The sequence below is a fragment of the Synchiropus splendidus genome, chromosome 17, assembly GCF_027744825.2.
Source record: "Synchiropus splendidus isolate RoL2022-P1 chromosome 17, RoL_Sspl_1.0, whole genome shotgun sequence".
NCBI lineage: Eukaryota > Metazoa > Chordata > Actinopteri > Syngnathiformes > Callionymidae > Synchiropus > Synchiropus splendidus.
In genome coordinates, this window is record NC_071350.1 from 14,682,703 (window position 1) to 14,700,430 (window position 17,728).

Below are 17,728 nucleotides of genomic sequence, written 5' to 3' on the forward strand. Positions count from 1 at the left end.
CTGTGAACACTCCTTACTTCAAGTTATCTGGACGTTCATCGTCATGCTCAATTTATTGCCCTGGACTTAAGGTCGCAAATGACCTATCCATATGTTCGTCTTGAAGTTTTCAATCAATCAAGAATCAAGTTTTAAAACGTTACTTTACATTCCGCTTTTGAAGGTGTTTTATTGTGAAAGGACTCCGACGGAAATCGCCGATGCCCCGCTATAACATGTTACATATCTACGGTCCGTCAACACCCTGGCTCTTACCTAAATATTATCCCGATTTCTATCTACTAGGAGTTTATTTTCCTCTCAAATTGTAACGAGCTTCGCAATTCGTCAATCCGGGATCTGAACTTCGACTTCAGCGGTTCCGACGTCTTGTCAGGAACCTGGAAAGTGAGTTGTTTCAGTGGGATCGCTCGGTTTTACGCGCATGCGCGCGTGTGTTTGTTTTGGTTATTTCCGGTGAACACCAATGCAACAAATTTGTTTCCTTAGTTTATTTGTTTTAGTACATATTCGGGTCATAGTTTTCTACTCACGTTTTTGTCGTTCTCGACGTGGGCCATAGAAAAGCTTGAATTGTTTATTAAAATATTTGTAGAGTTCGATATGACAGTCATGTTTATCGGGTTCTTCAAGTCAAATCGGACTAATAAATCGCGGAGACTGTGGTAATCCATTGCTTCCTACCTCATACCAGGTTAATATGTAATGAAATTAAAAAATAACCAACCAACTAGATTCGTCCTTTAATGAGTAAAAGCAGTGTCCATATATGTTCGTCCTGGGTGGGGTCGTCTTTTTTCCAGCGATTTGGCCTGATAAAATTATATATATATTTGTTTTAAGATGGAAATGTCAGTAAAATCCGGCAACCTTGAGTTGTACCTGAGAGAACGTTCTGTTTGTGTCTTTTCCAAACACGAAATCTCGTGATCGTTCTCTTCTTCTCCCCCGCAGCATCATTCTCCGGGGTTTATGGCGGCGTTAATGCGAGTGGCGGTGATCGGTGCCGGGGCTGCTGGACTGTGTGCAGCCAGACACATCCTGGCCCGCCCCAAAATCTTTGCTCCCCCAGTCCTATTCGAGCTGTCAGAAGATGTCGGAGGAACCTGGCGTTACGACGAGCGGGTGGGCTGTGACGACAACGGCCGCGCCATCCACAGCAGCATGTACCGAAACCTCAGGTGAATGCTCTCCCTTCGCTTGACACCACCGTGACAACCAGAATCTAATGGCCCCTTGTGTCATCAGAACCAATCTCCCCAAAGAGGTGATGATGTTTCCGGACTTTCCCTTTGAGGAGAAACTGAGTAGCTTCCTCCCGCATGAAGAAGTTCAACGCTACCTGCAGAGCTACTGTCAGAATTTTGGCATACGACCTCACATAAGGGTGTGTTTTTGTTACTGACTTTACTAGTAACCAGTGGTTTTTAGCTTGATCAGTCTTTGCAGATGCACATGTCTATTATGCTTTGTTGGGTTCCATGCGGTTTCATGCGCTGAGTTGTGCTGCCTCAGGATATCACCTCACCCAAGTGGCGTATTTGCACAACCAGATAAGAGAAGATTCCTCAAGGTGTGGTCGAGATTTAAAACACTTTCTAATGTGCTTCCATGCATTAAGAGCTTTGTCATGTATTAGATTAGATTAGATTTAGATAAACTAAACATTTGAGACTTCATTTTTGGGTGAAGCTGCTCTGTGTTCATTTGCGATTTGATCACTGAATATAATAAAATACACAAACCTAAATTGACGTTCTATTTGTTCTCTTTGTCTGAAGCTTTGATACTTCTTGTTGCAGTTCAACACTGCAGTTGAACGGGTGAAGCCTGTCTCTGTGGAGGATGAGGCGACTCGGTGGGAAGTGACAAGCTACGAGTCGTCTGGCTGTTGGACGACTCAAATATTTGACTCGGTGTTTGTCTGTTCAGGGTGAGGTTCTTTCCTTCAGCTGCCACCAGGTGTGGCCACAACCGTTTCATCGCTCTCCTTCCTTTGTTAAAGGCACTATGCTGATCCACACATCCCACACATTCCTGGCTTGGATAACTTCAAAGGTAAGCCAACACAACCCTGGGTGTCTGTGGACCGGCAATTTTTGCAGAAGCTCTTTGTCTTTCCACAGGCCAAGTCCTGCACAGCCACTCGTACCGGAGTCCGGAACCTTTTGCCGGTCGTTCTGTGGTGGTTCTTGGTGCTGGAGCTTCTGGAATGGACATTTCAATTGAGCTGGCCAATGCTGGTGCTTCGGTGAGAAAACAAAGGCCAACTACGCCGTCGCCCTTTTAAAAAAATTAACCTCTGTTTTTTTCTCTTCAGGTGATTCTTAGTCACAATCGCCCTCTACTCACTTTTCCTTTGCCACCTGGGATCCAGCAAGCTCAGCTGCTTCTGGAAGTGGCGGATGACGGAACCATGACCTTTCAGGTAGAGCCACAGACCAAGTACAGTGACCAGGTTCTGAAGGTTCTCCTGTGTTCCAGGACAGAGCGGCGGTCTCCGCAGACGTCCTGCTCCTCTGCACCGGCTACAACTTCAACTACCCGTTTCTTGAAGGCAAAGAGCTCGGGCTGGAGATCCAGGACCACCTGGTGACGCCACTCTACCGTTTCCTGATGCCACCTGCTTATCCCTCCCTCTTCTTCATTGGAATCTGCAAAATCATTTGCCCCTTCCCCAATTTCCACATTCAGGTGTGTGTGTTTGCCTCATCGTGTGGCCAGATGACGGTGAGTGAACTGCTTGGTGCATCTCCCCCGACAGGTCCAGTACGCTCTGGCAGTCCTGGACCGAACCGTCACGCTGCCCTCTAGGGCTCAGATGGAGGCAGAGACTCGTCAGGAGCTGCAGAAGAAGTCTGAGCGTGGGGTGGAACAGCAGCACCTGCTCAAACTGGAACAGGACCAATGGGATTACTGCACTGGGCTGGCTAAGTCCGCCCGCTTTCCGCCTCTGCCGCCCGTCATACGCAGTCTGTATGAAGAGGTCTGGCGACAGCGGCGGGTTCACCCGCAAAACTACCGCCTGCTAAACTACAAACTTACCAGTGACATCCACTGGACAGAAGTAGACTAAGAAGGTGTGTATGTTAGCACTTGCTTTTGACTGAAACCCAAGTAGCTGGGGAGATTTCAATGAATTTCTGAGGCACTGTGGTTATGGACTAGGAGCCTTATTGTTCGAGAAATTGTGGGTGATACATCAGTAGAATCCCCCAAACTACATTCTCCCCGTCCCCATCAGAGCCATTCAAGGAGCCCTTTAAGGAAGATGAGATTCTATAACTGCACTGTTGCAGAAAGGTGTACTATCGTACAAAGGTGCCTCATTTTGTGTATTCTGTCGATGCCAGAATGTGATCAAGTTAATGTTTTTATGGAAGTGATTGACTTACACTGCTACACTTGCTGCTCTTGGATTGTGCCGTCGGCCATTTTACCTCCAACTCAATAAAAAGAGTGATCATGGTGCAGTGTCAAGGTAGTGTCATTGGGCAGCACTGTTGGTGACTAAAGCTTAACTTGTCCTGGGAAATGAGTTTCTTGTTTGGTCAGTAACTGTTTTGACATTGATGGAACTATTTTGCTTCTTGGAACCATTTTGTCAATGAAGTTGTTTGAGTGCAGTAGGTATATGGTTGCAAGACTGGACGCAAGACTTCGATGGTCCAGTCCCTAGTCAAGACCATCACCAGAGCATACAGAGACAAAGTCCAAGACGAGACTAAGACCAGAGCATACAGAGACCAAGACGCAAGACTTTGATGGCCTGAGGCCGAGTCAAGACTAAAACCAGAGTATACAGGGACAAGACCAAGACTTTCATAACCTGGGATTGAGTCGAGACCAGAGCATACAGAGACCAAGAGGGTACAAGACTAAGACCAGTGAGGGACAAGACCGAAAATTTAGAAAATGCAGTCTCACGAGTGATACTTGGTCTTGATTCTGCCTCTCCTAAAGTGGTCCAGACTACAACACACGAGAACACACAGCTGGAACCAGGATCCCAATTGTGTCTGGAGAACCATTTTGGCTCCAACTACAGAGCAGGATCTTTCCATATATATAATACATCCATACTCTCACAAAAGTGGGAAAGGAAACATCAAAACCAACATCAAAAACCTCAGTTCTTGAATGCAGCTCCCAACACATTTTCAATACAAACAATTGCAATAAGGACCTGTACTTAATAAGACTCTCGGATCATGAAACAGGTTCTTACAGTGCAATATTTATTTGCTGAAGCATGACGCAAAAATGAATCAGCTAAGAACTGGAATATATTTACATTGGTAATGAGAACTCTATGCTAAACAACCCGAGAAGACTTGGACTCATTCTCAACATGGATCTCAACATTCTCAGCCTCCACGTCATCCTCTCCTGTACCATCCTTCTTTAGGATCTTCAGTGGCCACCAAAGGGATTCGCTGCGGTGGTGTCTGCGAACTAATGGCTTCACATGTCCACAGCAGGAGGCGCTCTTATCCCCTGTCAGAAAATAGAGCAGCGCGTTGAGCCAGGCATTGCAAGATGCCAGTGGGCGAGTCACCTTGTAACAGATGGAGACAGTCTTGATGGCGCTGCAGCCTTTCATCCCACCACGTCCTTCAAGTCCGCCACGTCGCAGCAGCAGAAAGACCGTTCGGGTCACATGGAATGGCAGGAAGCAGAGGGCAAACAATAGCGTGATCGTAAGGATGGTTTTGATTGATTTCCTCCGCCGGCGAATGTAGTGCGAATACTGAGAACCAGAGATCGACACTGAGGTTCTGTCACGTTCTTTACCTTCCTCTGAAGCCTCAGGACCAACCGGTCCATCCTCTCCTTCTAGTGAGGGGCTCTGAGACGAACGCATGGTTTGAAATATCGTCCGGATAACCTGAGTGTAGCACCAGGCAATCACCAAGAAAGGCAAGAAAAAGCCCAGCACGTGCAGGACGATCCCATATGGAACATAGTCGGCAAATTCCCGGTCGATGGCGTCGTCCCAGCAGTTGATGTACCCTTTCCCAGGTAGAGTTTTGTTGTCCCAGAACTCCTGTAATCCGGTGCCATCCACAGTTCCTTGTAGCACAAAGCCTGTCTGTGCAAAGCGGAAGATGGGACTGGTGAGGATGAAGACAATTGCCCAGACAGTGGCACAGGTGCCTCTCACAGCTCGCCTGCTCTCCAAGGTGATGGTTCTCATCGGGTGGCAGATGCCCAGATACCTGCAGACATAAGATCCAGATTTGTGTCCATTTAACTGAGAGCTCTTCCACTTGACCTAACCTTATTGGTTGATCACTGGCAGGGTGTGTAGGGCAAGCCACCCCCACCGTTAACGATCTTGTCACACCTACCTCTCCATGCCCACTTGATCAATGGTTTTCTTCCTGTGACTCTTCTCCCTAAAGCTTTTATTGCTAACATTCTTTGCCCAAGATGTCACCTGTCTCTCCACGTTCCTACATCTGAGCCTGAAATCCACTGCCAAACGTCTTCCAACAAATGTGTCTCTGATCTTGGAAAGAAAAGACCCTCAGATTCCCATGGAGATGTTCCATGCATGAACTGAAACCTCAGGATGTTGTAGCCTCTGACTCAGGCGGTTCTGGATTTGTGAGGTTGGGGTGTTAGCTTACCTGTGTATGGAGATGCAGGTGAGGAAGAAGATGGAGCAGTAAAGGTTGAAGTAGAACAGGAAGCGGACCAGACGACACGTGAAGTCACCGAAAAGCCAGCGGTCTTTGAGTATGTAGCTTGCCACCAGCAGCGGGAGTGAGAGGCCGTACATGAGGTCAGTGGTGGCGAGGTTCACCATGTAGATGAGCGAGGTGTTCCAGCGCTGACTTCTCGGCCGCCGACAGGAGCGCATCAGAACCACGGAGTTGAGAGTGAGACTCAACAGGAAGGTTATGGAGTAGCACAGCGGCAAGAAGACATACTTGTAAGACTCGTCGATGGTACACAGCAAGCCTGAGGCATTCGGGTGGCTGCTCGCCGCTGACGTGCTCATCATGGACATGTGCACCTCATTTCTTCATCGCCCGAACCTTGAAGCACCTCCCTGCCCCTCCTGCCTGTGGCCGATCTCAACTGAGCCGCAGACGGTCTGCGGATCTTCACGCCCCAGTGCGAGACTTAAACCCAGTCATCAGTTTATCAGAGTTCCGCCGGTTCTGCTGAGGAAGGCGTTTCACTCTGCTGAGCAGTCAGTCATCAACAAGGTTTTCTGGAGACCTTCTGGGATTAAGGTCAGCCTTAGCCCAGGTCATGAGAAAACATCTCAACGGAAACACTGGCACCTCCCAAGCAGTCTTTTAGAAATTCACCCAGAAATCCTGAAAACCAACGGCCTCCTACTGGCAGCTCCAATCGTCCTGTTCGGTCCAGTTAGTTCACAGCAACGTTCTCCTGGTGTTATGGTCCGTGTCTGCTGCTCCCAGTCTGCGTCTCAGGTTGATATCTGAATAATTAATGGGACGGAAACCAAACTCTTTTTGTACAGAAATACATCCAATGTTGGGCTCATTAAACTTTTATTTTGAAGATAAACTTCAGGAAGCTCCAATGCAAGATTTGCTTCTGTTACTAAGAAAGTCCAGAAAGTATCGGACCAGAAATGAGTAAGTTTGGAGCAGAATTTAAGGAGCTCAGACACGTGGAGAGACGAGACAGTGCTGGACCAAGAATGTTGTAGAAGAGGAAGACACCCAATGAAGTTGATGGTTGCAGTGAGTGAGGAGGAGATGCCATTACCAGTGGCTAGTTGTCCCACACTAACTTTTCCTTTGGACATGCCCTGAAATCCACACTACAGATGTGTAGTTTTATGACAAACAAATTTATTTATACTCAAAATAAAATTCACATTTTCATGACAATTATTAAGACAATTATTATTATTATTTACTGTAACGGCATATGACATATATAATGCAAAATAATGATGATAACCTTTGATATTAACACCCTCACGGTGAATACAAAAATGAACTTAAATTTAAGAGGAATATCCAAACAGCTTAAAATAAAGTTTCATATAGAAATAAAAAGATCAAAATCTATTTAAACCTCAAAAATATATTAGATCATTTAAATTATGGTCCAAACTTTGGCAAACGTTTCTGTTCAAAAGAGAGTTATGGAGACTTGATGTGAATATCACATATTAATAAGAGGCTGGATGACTTCATACAGTGATCGAACCCCTGTGGATTGTTCAGAACATCACCTTTAAATTGATCTCACCTTAAAATATTCACTCGATAGTAGTAGATCTCATGATGTTACTCCTGATGTTAAATTCCAGCAGATCATTCACATCCCTTTCACCGCTTTAGCTATAGGGATGTGGGAACTCATTCTTTTCTTTATTTTTGCCTTTAATACTTCCAGACAAACACAACCAAAAAACATACGAAACCGGAACCCTGTTGTTATGTGGACAAACCCTTTCGCTGTCACATGACTGTATAGTTGGAAGTCACATGACCTTTCCATCCATTAACAGTCTATCATTCATTTCTCAGCCTCACGTTTTGTTGTGTTAGAAATACAAATAGAAATAAGTTATTAGCCATAAATACTCACATGATGCAGTGTTAGTCTGATCAACAGATGGTTCTTCCGATTCAGATGAAGCATCATGAACAGCATGTATGTTTCTCCTCTGAAACATTGGGTGATTGTTCCAACAGCTATGATGTTCCATCGTATCTGACGGCTCCGTCGAATTCATGTTCCTAAACTCCTGGCTTGGCCACACCACTAAAATGGTTATTTCGTACCGTCTCTTGAAACAACTTCATTCCAGACGTGGACTACAGGAGGTTTTTTTTTTCCATGAGACCAGAATCCAGGTCCCTAATCGCATGTCAGGTCTTGAACATCGAGCAACATGGCGTCCTGCGTTGTCCTCAGTTGGTCCCGAACCTCAAGTTGACCCACCAACTCTGAACTCAGAGCTGAGAAGAGACAAAGATATTAAACACTGACAGTGAGTGTGTACCTGATTTAGTCATACTTGTCAGGACAAATTCCCCACAAGAAAAAAACTCTACTTAAGGATGATGGCTAGATCATTATAATTGGGTTTTAGTTTCTGGTTAAGGTTAGCCATTTGTCTTAGCGTCTTAGATAGATTTAGGATGAGAGGCTGGGGAAAGGTTATAGCAATCAAATGTCCCCACAAAGATAGCGGTACAAGTGTGTGTGTGTACCATATATTTCTTGCTGCAATGCATCTTTGAGAGACTTAAGTTGGTGGACAGAATTACATTGAAGTTCCTGCAGGTCCACGAGTTTCCTCCTGGAGACAGCAAGTACACACTGTACAAACACACATTGAGTGGATTACATTTTTGACTGAAAAAAAAAAGATAGGGTCAATTGATATTGACCCTGTGTTGAGGACTAAGTCTGACAGCTTTACCTTTTTCTTCTCTTCCGCCAACAGCTTGTCTCTATGCGTCCTCAGAGCCGTGACCACTTCCTGTTTCAACCCGCCGCCAACGCTTCGATTTGTTCCCGCTGAAACCTGCGAGACACAACAGAGAAGCCGGAGGGCTGAGCCGGAAATGCCTCCGTTTAATCAGAGTTAAAACAGTCAACCTTTTGTGGGCAGCGGTCAGAACCTTGTGGGAATTTTTGGATGTATTGTTGTGACATTCTCAGTTTTGTTCATCATCTAAATGACAGCAGAGCTACTCACGCTTCTCTCCTCATCCTCTTCATCTTCATTATTGATGAAACACAACTGCAGTTTTTTGTTCACAAATCTGTAAAGGCACAAGCGATGAGGTGAGAAATGTGTGAGGGGTTCTTTTTGTGGGGTGAAGCGAGGAGCTTTGTGCTGTGTGTTTTGTTGTATTTGATCGCATCACTGTGTGGTATTCCACTGCAACATCTAACAGTTTCAAAAAAGTAATGTTCACTCCTTCAAGTTTATTCTGACATGCTGCCTTTCATGGTTCATAGACTTTAAGTGAAACATCTGTGACCGAAATACAACACAATAAAAAGCTACTTTTTGTAGTTTGTTTGTTTGGTTACCGTGACGACACGAGAGAAACAGCACACTTCCTGTAGTCCTCCCTGTCGTCACCCCAGACTCCACACAAATGTTCTCTCAAACCCGCTGTCTCCTGCAAGACCACGAGGAGCCACATGACCACTGAATTCCACAGCTCAAATCGATATATCGTTCAGTAACTTCTCACCTTTGACCTGGCCTCCTGCTCCTCCAGCTCAGCGATTCGCTGATTCAGCTCCTCCCAGTGCATCATTGGAGGACAGCTGTCGTCCCCCGAGGATGCTGCAGTGATGTCATCGTGATGCCCCACCCCTTCCGTCTCCTTTCCTGATTTGTCTTCATCCATCACCTTCTCCTGCAGACGAATTACACAAACATCTACTTCATGTGTTGAATATTATTGACTTGAGTGTAGAGCTGATTTGCTCTTTCTTTCAAACAATTTTTTTTTAGATCTGAAAGATCATTTGTAGAAATCCAGAACATCATCATCCACAACTGCAGGATAAAATGATGGCAAGCGAAGGTAAGAAAATAGATGTTTCTGACTCCAACTGCTGGATGGACCCGGAACACATCGATCCAAACTTCCAACCAACATCTACCAATGGTGTCCCCTTCTCCATCAAATTGAGCAGTGGATAAAATACGTTTTTGCACACCATTTAAAGACTTTCATTGTTTACATGAAAAAAAGAACAAAACTATATTCTTGACTCTTTAAATGTAAATTCTGAGCATTCTCAAAGTCAACAGATAAAAGAGAATGGGTGCAAAACTGAACAAAAAAAAATAATTAATGCAAAAACCATCACATTATCACTTTAATATTTAGTAGTCCTGCCATTACAGTGCGATGCACCATGTGTCTGAAACTTTCTCCACCACTGTATAAGCATGTGAAGGATGAATGTGCTCCTCTCCTTGATGATAGAGCCACCAACTCCCATAGGAAACCCATTTCGATCAGCCATAGATAAGGCTGGTAAACAAAAACAGAAACAGCCTGGCCTCTCATATCAGACGGCAAGTTGGGAAATGAAAACCATAATAAACTGTTTTACTAAGCCGTCATCACACTAAACGATGTCAATAACTGGCGCTAGATCAGTGAGAATCTTTTTGAAAAGGCATCGGAGCGAGTCCTCTCCGGGTCTCTGGAGCTCATGTTCCCGGGCAGAAGAACCGCACTTCTCCGGCCGCGATTGTTTACAAGCAGCGAGGAGTGTTCGCAGCTGCGTCCGCTCACCAGTCACCTCCGGGCGGCTCCGGTTGCTCCGACATGCCGTTGTCTTCTGACGGTCCGCTCTCCTCTGACACAATCAAAATCCATAAATTGTTATAAAGTTTTTTTAAAAGTTCGACCGAAGGAAGTTCCCCCTCCCTTCTCCTCCTTCGACCACCCCGCCTCCTCCTGTTCCTCCTCCTCATGTTCCTCACGCTTCAAAAACGCGTCAGCTGCTTTTTGAATCATCGTAAAACACTGTCGTATCATAATATTAAACTATTTAAAAAAATATATATAATAAAACAAATAATATATATAAGTGAATTCAAATCTCCCAAAGAAGTAATCGTTATACTGCAATAAGATTAACCATTTAAATGGCAATACAATGTTTTTCCCTATTGTTTTAAGGTTTTGCAGACAGAATTAAATCTAAACCTGTATTTGGAGCATAAAAGGGCAGCAGGGAGGGATAAACGAGGAATGTCCCGCACACATTCCTGGGTGATCCTGAACAGGTGTCATGATAAAGGTGTTACATGTGTTAGCAGGGGGTGCTCAGGGGGCGGGGCTGGCTGGGACTATCAGTATGTATGAATAAGAGCCAATAATAGTGACGGTCCGCCTTCTATATCTATCCAGTGTGTTTAATTGACCATAATAAAAATAATAACCATCATTGCTATTTGTGATCAAAACAGCAAATAACTCTCTAAATGTAACGTTCTTGTTTGTTTATTGTTATATGTTTTCGGGTCAACTTCATGGCATACTATAATATTGTACTATAACAATATTAATCTCCACATTTTGGCGCGTAAAAGGCTCAAACAAAATATTGCATCGCTGCGTTTTATCTGTCAAGTGCGGTTGACTCTCTCTGGGGCCTCCGGGTGGCGCTATTTCACTCTCAGGCTCTCCGTCTACAAGCTGAACGACTTTGTAGAAAAATCATTTTAACTCTTAAATATAGCAATTTGGGGTCAACTTCGGTGTGAAGTGGGTGTTTTCTCGGAGGAGGGCGGCCAGTTCACGGAGTGGAAAGTGTCCGGTCGCAGGATTCGCCTGGTCCCGCTGCTGCGTAGCGGATTTAGCTCCGTGGCTAAACCCGACCGCCGCGTCAGCTCCGAGAACTCAACAGAAAAGTTTTTGGTCGGAGAGGAAAAGGAGCTCGGTGAGTTTTGACGCGACTTTGGTCGACGGCGTATGCGTTGGAAGGACGGGTTTGGGTGGAAAACGAGCAAATAATTCGTTGTTGGAGCGGAAGCTTCGGTTATAAATGTCAGCCACCGCGTCTTCCGGGGGGTGGGGTGGGTGAAGAGGCGGCAGCGTCTGCCTTCTTCCACCCGTGGATTCGGCGTTTCAGCCTGCTTTGACGGTGGCCAAGTGAGCCGAATCTGAGGCCTGGCTCTCAGGCTTCTCACGGCCTCGAGTAGACCCCAAGCGCCGGGGTCGGGCGACTTGAGACGGCCTGACGGCGCCGCCTCCTTCGGGCCTGCACTCGCCAGTATGGAGCGAATGGAAGTGGAGTGCGCAGGCGCCACTGGGGGAGCACTGCGCAGGTCAAATAGCGCCCCCATGATCACGAGCGTCAGGTGAGTCATCGTGTACTCGTCCACTGTGAGACTCCCTGCTGACGTAAGAGCTAACAAAACACCTGTTTTCACAGCGACAGAGTTACGGTCCACGGTTCAGTGCCGTATCCTCGATTCAGACGAAGCAGCGTGTCTATCAACCCCAGCTGTCCATCACAGGTTTGACAGTCAATGTATTAAAAAGCATATCAGATATTATGGCCAAAATTAATCCGATTTAAAATCTCAGCTCAGTCCTCCCTCATTCCACCTGAGCGAAAGAACACCACAAAAACAAGTGAGTCCCGAGCAACAGTGATGGTGGTGTGACAGGATGCTAAGGCTTCTTGTTTCTACAGGACGAGAACCTGGACGTTCTGCTTCGCGGGAGCCAGCAGAGACCTGGGTACAAAACAAATAAGTCTCCGAAGTATCTTTCGGAGGGATCTAACCCCTGCTGTCTTATTTCAGGTCTGCTTGTTCATCCGGTCTGGTACCGGTACCTTCCCGGAGCCAGTGGCAAGAACATGTACCCACGGTCAGTTTCGTTGTCATCTATCACTGGAAACAGAACTCCACAAAAGACCTCAACTTCCTCACGTGTTTTTCAGTGGTTGCATGATGGCGGAACGACTCCCAATTCATCCCCCAGCCCCACGAGAAGATTCAGGTACGGCAACACGAAACAACTCCCGGTATTTTTTAAAATGTTTTTTCTGATTTGTCTGATGGAATTCGCTTCTGTTTTCCTCTCTCAGACCTTCTGTTGCAGTGCGGTGGCAGGCCACGCCTCTGAAAAGAAAAGGTATCCACTGCTTTAATCTACCATCAGATTGTCATTGTAAAGTAGTGATTATATGTGGATGAACGTGCAGGAGGGGCAGAGTCCGACGGGCCGCCCAAGAAGCTGTTTGTCGCCGGAGTCACCGACACCTCCCACTGCAGCAACAGGTGAGCGACAGCAGACCAGAGGTGAAATAAGAACAAGCTCCTTGACGTCTTTGAATCTTGTTGTCAGTGTTTCTCCAGCAGAGGGCGCTTCTCAGGGGCCGACAGACGCTTTCGTGCCACACCAGAACCAGGGTCTCCTCAGCCCGTCTGCTCACGACGGACATCACTGTTGACTCTCCAGTGAGCTCCATCACTTGCTTATGATTTTTACATGCCAAACGGACCTTATAAACTCTCTGAGAGAGGCAGAGGGAGGGTGACCATCAGGAATGGCTGGACCAACCAACTGCTTGAGTTTTATTCAAGACAGTCGACGCCTACTTGAAGAAACAGGAAGGTTTAAACAAACAAAAAAATCAGACTTTGTTTCTTTCATCATATCTGAGAAAGTCTAGCAAAGGTTTTATAACCCACATCCAGGTCTGTGTCCCATTAGAAACTGGAAGTAGAGCTGATTCTTTGAGGGTTCGGGCTACGATGTCACAGGAAACCAGGTAAAGACATTACTCATCAGCCTCCAAGTCAAAAAGAGGAATTCCCAAAGTTTATTTTGAGCAGAAATGAAGCTGAAATATTACTCACTTCAGTTTGATCAAGTCAACAATCTCAAGGTGTGACTCTGACTGCAATACCAATGAGCTGGCTCTTTGGCTGCAGGTTCGATCCTGGGTCCGGAATGGACTTTTCCTATATCCAGTGTGGGACAGTCACCTGGGGCCCCGTGTTTGAATGGTTGAAGCTTTGTGTGAGGGGCCCGAGAGAAGTACAAAAGGTCAACGATGTAAAGTGTTCCGGGAGTGAAGGTTGACTGAAGCGCCGGGGTCTGAAAACGTGACAGTTTGAGGCCAGGTCCGCTCAGGAATCCTCCGCTCTCGCAGTGATAGATGGCGTCACAAGTGGGATGGGAACATGAAGAGGTATCTGAAGGGTACTCTGGCGAGAGTATTGGCCGAGAGCCTTGCATCTGAAGGTTGCCAGTTAAGCACAAATATAGGTGGCACTTTTCATCATGTACGTTGTCCTACTAAAATGTGGGACCAATAAAGGATATCAAATCTAATCTAATCTAAACGGTTGCTCCAATTAACTTTTAATCTTACATTCCACCTGATAATTTTGAGTCACAGCCTCCTCATCAGTGTTTCGTAGGACAGCCGGGGTGGACTCCGTAAGAATGTACGATAAAAGCAGCCGTGACTGAAGTAATTGTTTCCCCAAAAAACATTGTGTTGCTTTATATTAGAAACTGACTCAGAAGTCGTGTGAATGTTAAACCAGGTGTTCGTGGCCACTGTGGTAACCAAAGACTAGACTCATCTACATGAAGACAGAAGACTGTAGTAAAGTTAAGGAATTGGAAGATGTACGCACATCCAGCATCATAAATGTAACCAAATGTAAATATCAAACTCAGAACATTTCTTTGTGAGAAGGTTATGAACGTCGGGTTTTTAGAGACGTCCTTCTGTGCCAGAATCTCCCCTCCAAAGAATCTATATTTTTCTATATGTTCACTTTAAGAACTTGTGTGTGTTGTAATTCCAAAAGTGTGGACGACAGTAGAAGCAATGTGATATGAAGTCCCGGGAGACGTTCAACATGTAAATATTTCCTTTCCATTCCTCTTCGTCCCAGTTAGAATTCTTGTAAACATGAGTATTTTGTTGCTTTAAGCATTGAATAAAGCAATATGTGCGTGTTTTTGAAAGAGTGAGATCATTGCTGTTGTTGTACCACCGTCACTGCACCACAGATGTTCTGGAGTGTCGGGTGCTGGCATGCAGAGTTACTTCATTTCTCAGAACAAAGCTTTGAGTGCAAATGGAACCAAATCTCTCTCACTCTGATGTGGGGAGGTGTGAGATTATAAAAAATACATATGCAGCGTTCCATTTAGCCAAAATACATTTCTCTGCCACATGTTTGTGCACATGCCTGTCAACATACCGCTTCACAAGAGTCACTTTTAGTTTGAGAAACTATTTATCATGTTAAGTGACAAACAGAAGATTATCGTTCAACTAAAAAAAAAAAACATTAAAAAAAAATAAATGTACAAGATAACTGTCAAAAGTACTGGGTTGACCGGGAGGTTAGCGGGACAGAAGCGGGAGGTCACTGGAGTTCATGATGAGACTGGAGTCCAGGTTGAGACTCTCTGAGGAGAGAAGATGAAGAAAATGAGCTCAGATATGTTTTAACTTGATTCATTTTCATGTGATGACATGTTGCTGACTTGACCTAAAAATTATCCGTACATCTTCCTCTGCTGAGCTAAGCAGGGATCACAGAGTTAACACCCATGCAACGGCTATCTTTCGCACCTTGGTCAAAGTTGAGTTTCTTGTTCGATGCTTCCAGTCCTTCAATGTCAACAAGGTCGCTGTTCACATCCGAATCATTGAGGGCACTGAGAGTCACATCTGCAGGGATGAATCCGAGTCACTACATGTCCGGTTGCAAAGGAAGGCGGCGACTTACCTGCTGTCTTTTGCTTCTTGATGGGCGGCGCCAGAGACGGGCTGTTCTGCCTCCCAGTCGCCATGACGACCTGTGAGGTGGGTGCATTGATCATTGCAGGGTTCGGAGCGGTGGCGGGTGGCGTTGGCGGTAAAGTGGCGGCTGGTTTCTTGGGTGTTTTCTTTGGGGATTCCGACAGTGGGACTCTGCTGTCTTCGTACAACTTTCTCTTCACAGTGCTTTTAATCTGCCCGCTGGACCCAAGACGGGAAAAGAAACATGTGGAAACAGCTTGTTTAGTGAGCGTTTATTAAACACTACTGTCATATTCCACTTACACGGTGCGGTCCTTGATCACGCTGCTGATATTATTGAGGTCATCTCCGAAACGACGGACAGCTAAACGCAGCATTTCAATCTCGGTTTCTGTCCACTTGGCCCTGCCACAGGGAAGAGAGAGAAGTTGTAAACGTTTGTCCGTTTGGTGTGTGACATCATGAGGAAACACAAGTGTCACCCTGCAGGACTCGAATCAGAAACTGGGTGCAGTTGCATCGTGAGTTCCCCCAGTTTGGTGAAAGCAGCCCCGGCAGCCGAGAAGATCTCGCCAACCTGGGCAACACAGCACAGCAGCTCAATGGATTATGGCGTATTTATTCAATTCAATCTAATAAATTTAGCTGTAATACTGGGCGGAGTCAGGAACAACAACAAAACCAGCTGACCTTTGCTGAGGCTGACGTCATCGCTGCGGAGGTTCTCGCACGCTCTTCCAAACGATAAACGCAGATGAGCGACGTTTAACGCCGATTAACGTTTCTAGATAGTGAGATACGACAAAGGTCAGTTCCCCACGATGAGCTGTGGGCTACAGTTAAGATAAAAAGACCCGCATTGCTACATAAAAATGTATCGAGGGAGCTGCGCGCTTGAACTAGCCTGCGCTGAAGAGATGTCGTGTTCAGACAAAAGTGTCGTGAAGCAACATACAAAGAAGAGAGTGACGTCAAGGGCACGTGACCAAATTGCGTCTACGGAAGAGGCGGGGCTTTACGACGGAAATAGTCGAGTTTTACCGAGCCGTGGTCAGCTGACTAGCCTGGTGGCGACGTCCCTTCGTCCTCTGACGGCCAATTTCTAGATTATAACAGTTTAAAAACGGCATCTGTCTAAGTTGAGGAGCCAAACAGCGACATGCCGTCGCTACTCTTCTGTGGGCCGAAGATGGCTGCGTGCGGGATCGTTATCAGCATCTGGGGCGTCATTATGTTGGTGAGACCCGTTAAACGGCTACGACTACTTCCTGGAGGAAGATGGACATTTTGATAGAGCGATTCATTCCCTGGTTATGATAAACAACATGGATTTGATTCACCGCAAGTGAATCGTAGTTCCACCAGTGATGCCAATCTATTGGCCTCCGACCGTGGTGTACAATTTGATCCGCTCATATGACTGAGGATCCGTCTATGTTTTGCTTAATGATGAACCAAATGTTTATTGTTTCTGGGTTATTCGGGAGGATAAACGGCACGTTCGGCGTTTGGTCAACGTCGAGACCGCGGTTTGTCGACCATCATGTGATTTGGTAGCTTCATGTGACCTGTCAAAACCGGAAGTTTGTCTTATTCATTAATGGCAGTCATGTTGTCACATGGCATATCGTGTTTCTAATGCACCTTGTACGACTTGGTGAGATACGACATTCCACTAAGTTTAAAATATCAGGAGTATTGCTTTTCATTGAGTTATATACACTGCCTCCTCATTTACTTTCAAGAATTTTTCAACTCAATATTCTCTCCAACTGCCGGTGACCTATTAAATAGAGAACATTCCTGTGAATTCTTTCAGGCAATGTTGGGAATCTTCTTCACCGCCAAGTCTGCAGTGCTGATCGAAGACGTTCCATTCACAGAAGACGACATCCGCAAAGAGTGAGTGCGGACCCCGGCATCGCTTCCAAATCTCTGTCTGTCATCATAAATGATTTATCTTTCACCTGCAGTCAGAATCCGCCTCAGAACATCTACAGTTTGTACAACCAAGTCGGCATCAACTGCTTCATCGCTGCCGGCGTGTATGTGGCGGTGGGAGCCGTCTCTCTCTGCCAGGTCCGGCTGAACAAGCGACAGGAGTACATGGTGACATAAATGGCCTCATCCCTTCACACACACTCTGGCTAGACTTCCTGACCAGAAGGAAGAAGATAGGCTGAACCAGAATATTTATTTCCAAATTTAAATGTTGTTGTTGTATATCTGAACTTTGGCTGGCTCAGTGGTCCAAGTCCTTGCACCTGCCTAGATGTTTGTGTGATACTTCTCGGTGGGAAGTCAATCCTCCGAAATCAAGTGGTATTTGTCAATGAAGAGCTAAATGTTTGTGGTCAATAAAGTGTGAAAGTGTGAGATGGCCCTTTTATTCCAACTCAACTGTGAAACACTTATTTCAAACATGCAAATGAAAGTGGTGCACCCTGCATACTGT

The 17,728-nt window shown here is 45.8% G+C and overlaps 5 protein-coding genes across 5 annotated transcripts; 3 read left to right on the top strand and 2 right to left on the bottom strand.

Moving 5' to 3' along the window:
- The first annotated feature begins 199 nt into the window (after positions 1 to 199).
- LOC128748664 (uncharacterized) lies at positions 200 to 3,441 on the top strand. Its single transcript, XM_053847612.1, has 9 exons — positions 200 to 387; positions 955 to 1,181; positions 1,249 to 1,387; positions 1,803 to 1,933; positions 2,006 to 2,058; positions 2,127 to 2,251; positions 2,321 to 2,428; positions 2,485 to 2,694; positions 2,765 to 3,441. Exons 2-9 carry the CDS (start codon positions 973 to 975, stop codon positions 3,074 to 3,076), a joined length of 1,287 nt encoding a protein of 428 aa, XP_053703587.1. The 5' UTR covers positions 200 to 387; positions 955 to 972; the 3' UTR covers positions 3,077 to 3,441.
- Positions 3,442 to 4,286: 845 nt separating this feature from the next.
- On the bottom strand, positions 4,287 to 9,037 carry LOC128748065 (P2Y purinoceptor 3-like). The gene is made up of 5 exons (XM_053846456.1): positions 8,784 to 9,037; positions 8,426 to 8,530; positions 6,045 to 6,111; positions 5,634 to 5,994; positions 4,287 to 5,219 (listed from the first exon to the last, which is right to left on the bottom strand). Exons 1-5 carry the CDS (start codon positions 8,871 to 8,873, stop codon positions 4,316 to 4,318), a joined length of 1,527 nt encoding a protein of 508 aa, XP_053702431.1. The 5' UTR covers positions 8,874 to 9,037; the 3' UTR covers positions 4,287 to 4,315.
- A 2,084-nt stretch (positions 9,038 to 11,121) lies between these two features.
- Positions 11,122 to 14,493, top strand: LOC128748925 (uncharacterized). The gene is made up of 9 exons (XM_053848017.1): positions 11,122 to 11,848; positions 11,923 to 12,007; positions 12,078 to 12,125; positions 12,187 to 12,233; positions 12,299 to 12,365; positions 12,439 to 12,497; positions 12,586 to 12,632; positions 12,703 to 12,778; positions 12,846 to 14,493. The coding sequence occupies exons 1-9, from the start codon at positions 11,763 to 11,765 to the stop codon at positions 12,949 to 12,951; spliced, it is 621 nt and encodes a 206-aa protein (XP_053703992.1). The 5' UTR covers positions 11,122 to 11,762; the 3' UTR covers positions 12,952 to 14,493.
- c17h17orf49 (chromosome 17 C17orf49 homolog) lies at positions 13,216 to 16,218 on the bottom strand. Its single transcript, XM_053848018.1, has 6 exons — positions 15,964 to 16,218; positions 15,756 to 15,850; positions 15,577 to 15,678; positions 15,260 to 15,492; positions 15,103 to 15,201; positions 13,216 to 14,936 (listed from the first exon to the last, which is right to left on the bottom strand). Exons 1-6 carry the CDS (start codon positions 15,982 to 15,984, stop codon positions 14,872 to 14,874), a joined length of 615 nt encoding a protein of 204 aa, XP_053703993.1. The 5' UTR covers positions 15,985 to 16,218; the 3' UTR covers positions 13,216 to 14,871.
- Positions 16,219 to 16,308: 90 nt separating this feature from the next.
- On the top strand, positions 16,309 to 17,716 carry rnasekb (ribonuclease, RNase K b). Its single transcript, XM_053847692.1, has 3 exons — positions 16,309 to 16,510; positions 17,093 to 17,175; positions 17,247 to 17,716. Exons 1-3 carry the CDS (start codon positions 16,433 to 16,435, stop codon positions 17,389 to 17,391), a joined length of 306 nt encoding a protein of 101 aa, XP_053703667.1. The 5' UTR covers positions 16,309 to 16,432; the 3' UTR covers positions 17,392 to 17,716.
- Positions 17,717 to 17,728: the final 12 nt, after the last annotated feature.

Coding starts and splice junctions, on each gene's coding strand:
- LOC128748664 (XM_053847612.1), top strand. CDS start 973: ATGGCGGCGTTAATGCGAGTGGCGGTGATCGGTGCCGGGGCTGCTGGA. Junction 1,388..1,802: donor GCATACGACCTCACATAAGG/GTGTGTTTTTGT, acceptor TTCTTGTTGCAG/TTCAACACTGCAGTTGAACG. Junction 1,934..2,005: donor TCGGTGTTTGTCTGTTCAGG/GTGAGGTTCTTT, acceptor CCTTTGTTAAAG/GCACTATGCTGATCCACACA.
- LOC128748065 (XM_053846456.1), bottom strand. CDS start 8,873: ATGCGATCAAATACAACAAAACACACAGCACAAAGCTCCTCGCTTCAC. Junction 8,531..8,783: donor CATTTCTCACCTCATCGCTT/GTGCCTTTACAG, acceptor TGTGTCTCGCAG/GTTTCAGCGGGAACAAATCG. Junction 5,995..6,044: donor GGGCAGGGAGGTGCTTCAAG/GTTCGGGCGATG, acceptor TGAGCACGTCAG/CGGCGAGCAGCCACCCGAAT.
- LOC128748925 (XM_053848017.1), top strand. CDS start 11,763: ATGGAGCGAATGGAAGTGGAGTGCGCAGGCGCCACTGGGGGAGCACTG. Junction 12,366..12,438: donor GGCAAGAACATGTACCCACG/GTCAGTTTCGTT, acceptor CGTGTTTTTCAG/TGGTTGCATGATGGCGGAAC. Junction 12,633..12,702: donor CACGCCTCTGAAAAGAAAAG/GTATCCACTGCT, acceptor ATGAACGTGCAG/GAGGGGCAGAGTCCGACGGG.
- c17h17orf49 (XM_053848018.1), bottom strand. CDS start 15,984: ATGACGTCAGCCTCAGCAAAG. Junction 15,493..15,576: donor GTGATCAAGGACCGCACCGT/GTAAGTGGAATA, acceptor TCTTGGGTCCAG/CGGGCAGATTAAAAGCACTG. Junction 14,937..15,102: donor GAAACTCAACTTTGACCAAG/GTGCGAAAGATA, acceptor TTCTCTCCTCAG/AGAGTCTCAACCTGGACTCC.
- rnasekb (XM_053847692.1), top strand. CDS start 16,433: ATGCCGTCGCTACTCTTCTGTGGGCCGAAGATGGCTGCGTGCGGGATC. Junction 16,511..17,092: donor TCTGGGGCGTCATTATGTTG/GTGAGACCCGTT, acceptor GAATTCTTTCAG/GCAATGTTGGGAATCTTCTT. Junction 17,176..17,246: donor GAAGACGACATCCGCAAAGA/GTGAGTGCGGAC, acceptor TTTCACCTGCAG/TCAGAATCCGCCTCAGAACA.